Source organism: Limulus polyphemus, unplaced genomic scaffold, assembly GCF_000517525.1.
Source record: "Limulus polyphemus unplaced genomic scaffold, Limulus_polyphemus-2.1.2 Scaffold11811, whole genome shotgun sequence".
Classification (NCBI taxonomy): Eukaryota; Metazoa; Arthropoda; class Merostomata; order Xiphosura; family Limulidae; genus Limulus; species Limulus polyphemus.
Window position 1 is genome coordinate 8,232 of NW_013677421.1, and position 4,851 is coordinate 13,082.

The following is a 4,851-nucleotide window of genomic DNA, read 5'->3' on the forward strand; positions in this document are numbered from 1 at the left end:
ACAGGAACCTCTCCCCTGTTATTTGTATAAAGTTGTACAGGAACCTCTCCCCTGTTATGTGTATAAAGTTGTACTGGAACATCTACTGTTATGTGTATAAAGTTGTACAGGAACCTCTCCCCTGTTATTTGTATAAAGTTGTACAGGAACCTCTCCCCTGTTATGTGTATAAAGTTGTACTGGAACATCTACTGTTATTTGTGTAAAGTTGTACAGGAACCTCTCCCCTGTTATGTGTATAAAGTTGTACTGGAACATCTACTGTTATTTGTATAAAGTTGCACAGGAACATCTCTACTGTTATTTGTATAAAGTTGTACAGGAACATCTCCCCTGTTATTTGTATAAAGTTGTACTGGAACATTTCCATGTTTTGTGTACAGTAATGGCATAGCTGCTTGACTGTGAATTCATGTGTTACTTTAAGTGTTGCTTCGTATTATAGTTCATGTGTTACTTTAAGTGTTGCTTCGTATTATAGTTCATGTGTTACTTTAAGTGTTGCTGCGTATTATAGTTCATGTGTTACTTTAAGTGTTGCTGAGTATTATAGTTCATGTGTTACTTTAAGTGTTGCTTCGTATTATAGTTCATGTGTTACTTTAAGTGTTGCTGCGTATTATAGTTCATGTGTTACTTTAAGTGTTGCTGCGTATTATAGTTCATGTGTTACTTTAAGTGTTGCTGCGTATTATAGTTCATGTGTTACTTTAAGTGTTGCTGCATATTATTATTCATGTCTGTTTTTATTTTTATAGAGAAATGTAATTATTATATTGTGAAGTCTCCACTCAAACAGTAAGTGATGTTTACAATGAAAACAATAGAACATCCCTGTGTTTTCACCGTGTTAAGGTGTCTTCACCACATTAATGTGTTTGATGTTTACAATGAAAACAATAGAACATCCCTGTGTTTTCACCATGTTAAGGTGTCTTCACCACATTAATGTGTTTGATGTTTACAATGAAAACAATAGAACATCCCTGTGTTTTCACCATGTTAAGGTGTTTTCACCACCTAAATTACAAGTGATGGTTATTTTTATAAAATAGTAACATCACTTTATTTAACCATATTAACGTGTTTTATGTTTACAATGTAAACAGTAATGATACATTTTGTTTTAGTAGTGGTGTCACATTGATGTGTTAAAAATACAGTTTTATTGGAAATTTTCTAATATTTGTATTTATTACTTTCGTTATAGTACCTCTCCAAGATTGGACAGATATTTTTTGGTTTACCTGCACCACCAAAACAACAAGGGTTTTTGAGTAAGTTAAAAATAAAATTGGTTATCAGAACAACAGCAGTGTTAAATGTTTTTGGTTGTAGACTTTGGTTAGTGTGTAGGAATTGAGAAGTTTATCGCTAGAAGTTGCTTCTAGTATCTCTGCTTTTTCTGTATCTTTGTGCATGTAACACTTATCCTAGATTGGCTTCATGCTCAATTTTTGGTGGTAGCAAGTTGTCTGTAGTGAACAACTTGTGATTACTTAGAAAAATCTCAGCCCTTCCTATTGGTTTCGATGTTGTTTAGGAACACACGGCAAAACTACCAATTATGTATAAGGATAGACAAAAAAAATGGCCTTTTAAGAACGGACATAAAGGTGAAACAAATCTCCTAAAGGCCGTCATTTCTTACTGAAAGGTGGAACAGTTGATAATAAATATATCAAACTTCTTAAGTAAGGAAAAGCAGAATGTGTTTAATAATACAAAATCAGTTGTTTGAATGATGTTAACATTAAATATCTCTATCAGTTTGATTATGTGTAGATTGTACAATAAACCATCAGTATATTAAAATTGTTAAGACATGGTGTCTGAAAGGAGGGTTAGCATTAGTACGTTTTATAACATTAATGTGGCACCTTCGTAAGGTGTCATTAAAAAGGAAGAAGGCAAGATATAAATTTATTCTACAACCAGAAAGAATTCATTTCCTGAGGAGTTTCAATTTCTAGTCTCTTCATTTTTTTTCTGTAAATTTTTAACTAGTGGCTTTCTCATAAAAAAGGAAACAATTCAACTATCTCTACTTAATTTGTTCCCAGTTATGATAAAATATGACTTCAGAACGGGATCTGCACAAAGAACCCACTGAGTTTTCGAAGAGTACAAGTCATTCCTGTAACATATTTTCATGTAAAATATTTAATAATAATTGTCACAAATACAATTTGACTGATTCCTAATGGGAACAACTTATAATCTTGGATAACTCAGTTGTAGATTACTAGTCTTGTGAGCCACGTTTGAAAAGTGACTCTAGGACTTGAACGTGTCTTGTCGAACCAGTAAGTGAAAAGTGACTCTAGGACTTGAACGTGTCTTGTCGAACCAGTAAGTGAAAAGTGACTCTAGGACTTGCTTACTGGTTCGACAAGACACGTTCAAGTCCTAGAGTCACTTTTCACTTACTGGTTCGTATAAGAGATTTTTCTATAAATACTTAGAATTATTCTGTTGAAAATGAGGCGCTTATAATATTTAAAATAACTGTAAAACAACAACAAAGTAATGTTGAACTTGAATATGTTGTTACTATGAAGATGACATGCTGAAGCTACTGTTTAGATCTTAATTGATTTGAATGTTTTACCCTTTTATTTAGGTTTACAGGCCTAAACTATTTGTTACAAAATGTTAACAACATCAATAATATATTAGTATACATAAACACAATTATCCAAATGATGAAGTAATCAGATGTACAATTAATATCCATTTAGAATAATTGAACTTGATGTTCTCAGGTTTGTTAGGCCAGCCAGTAAGAGTCCTTATTTTCCTCAAAAATAATTCAGCCGTTTATAAATATTTTGCTTCAGTTGACCAGTTCTTATTTTGAACAGATAATTTAGTCCAATCTCTGCTGGGAGGTCTAGAAGAGGAGAATATGAGTGAAGATAGTGACATCACTATGCCTGGACCATCTTGCTTACCAAAGCACAGCATACAGTCTGAAGATTTGGACTGACTAGTTCTAAATTAATTAAATCACCTGTATTCCTTTGTTTTTTTTTTCTATTTTGAAAGATAACATCATCAGTATGGCAACTGCTCAGAAAATTTATTCCTCTTTGTTTATGTAAAGACTGGTATTAATTTAAATCAAAGTTTAAAAAATTGTTGAATGAATGGTTAGAATAATTGATCAAGTGTTTCCTGAGACTTGTAAGAGAGCCTCAATAAATGTAAATACTTGTACATCTAGCAGAGGTTTGATAGATCTAGAGTTTTAAACACCTAGCCAGTGTAACGTTCACGTAATTTTAACTTTCTAGTTTTCTTTTAAAAATTTATAGCTGAAGAAAAAGTTGTCCTTTCAAGTAAAAGACCTTTTTACGTTGACTGGTAAAAAAATATGAAATCTTAGTTTAACGTTATGAAAAGAAACTTATTTTTGGTTTACATATAATACTGGAAGTAAACTATAGATTTTTTTTTTAACATTGTAAAGTATTTATTTTTGGGAGCCCAGTGTATTTTAAAAAAAAATGGGACATCTGTTATTGTATGTCAAAAATGAAAGAAAATAACAGCTTTAAAATGAACTATAATGTATCTTAAAATTACAAGGACATTTGCTAGGTATAGCTTAGAAATCAGGGCTGTGAATTATGAAATGGTACTGGATATAGTGTAAGAAGGGTGGTTTATATAATATTGTATATGTTCATTAAAAAGACATTTCAAGGTGCTTCTTTATGTTGTAGGTAAGTCTTGGTTAAGTTATAATTGTTTACTAAATGCAATACTGCTGGTTTAAACATAAAATTCCTATATTATATTTAGTGTGATGTTGAAGTTAAAGGCTTACTTCATTCATGAACTTGTCACAAGGCAGACTGCCTGGGAGCTTGTAAAACAATGTTTGATTTACATCTACTAAATTAACTCTTTTTTTTGATTTATTAAATTTCTTCAATTCTTCAGCAGAAAATAAACTAAACATTTAGGTTTGTAAGTTGATTAGAAACATATGTGATTTATTGTAAATTTTTAACTGTCTACCAATAAAAATAAACTTTATAATAGCACTGTTTTGTTACTTATCCAATAAGTACATTCTGATTATGAAGTGTCTAATATTTACTAGTAGCTATTAAAACTATCACTACTGCAAAAAAGTACAAAATGGAAAATAAAAGTCTTGGTACATTTGAGAAGTTTAGAAAATAAGTTGTTTTATTCTTTTCACCTTTAAACGTACACGAATAAAATTCTTGAAAAATTATATCACAGCAATATGACTGTGGTGTTTATACACAGCAATATGTAATTCATGTTTAATACTGAGGATAAGATCACGTGAAAATCCTAGAGAAGCACAAAAAAATCAATCGTCATAGTGCCCTCAACACTCTTTACTGCCTTTGTAAACCTTCCTAATCTCCAATCCATTTTCTGAGCCAAATCAATCTGCCTACAACTCAATCTTTTTTTGTCCTTTGATTATATTGATTAGAATCTCTGCTAACCCCATTTAATTTAATTACATGTGCTCAACATAACTCATCTTCCATTTCCTACACGTGTTCAGTGGTTGTCTTTTTCAATACCCTCATTATTTTACTTTCTATGTTATAACGTAGCTGATCGTCACTTGTCTGTAATACTACATTACAAATATTTCCACTGTCCTTTTGTTCCAAGAGATGGCACACCTTGTAGAGTAGGACTGATCATTTTTGTAGTCTATAACGTAGCTGATCGTCACTTGTCTGTAATACTACATTACAAATATTTCCACTGTCCTTTTGTTCCAAGAGATGGCACACCTTGTACAGTAGGACTGATCATTTTTGTAGTCTATAACGTAGCTGATCGTCACTTGTC

General features: G+C 31.6%; 1 protein-coding gene across 1 annotated transcript in view; it reads left to right on the forward strand.

Moving 5' to 3' along the window:
* Positions 1-4,049, forward strand: part of LOC106476849 (Golgi to ER traffic protein 4 homolog) — a gene marked incomplete at its 5' end in the record, with an annotated part of 9,844 nt that extends 5,795 nt beyond the window's left edge. The window contains 2 exons of the mRNA XM_013937467.2: positions 1,211-1,277; positions 2,865-4,049. Of these exons, the coding sequence (XP_013792921.1) occupies positions 1,211-1,277; positions 2,865-2,989 (192 nt within the window). The remainder of the gene's footprint in view (positions 1-1,210; positions 1,278-2,864) is intronic.
* Positions 4,050-4,851: the final 802 nt, after the last annotated feature.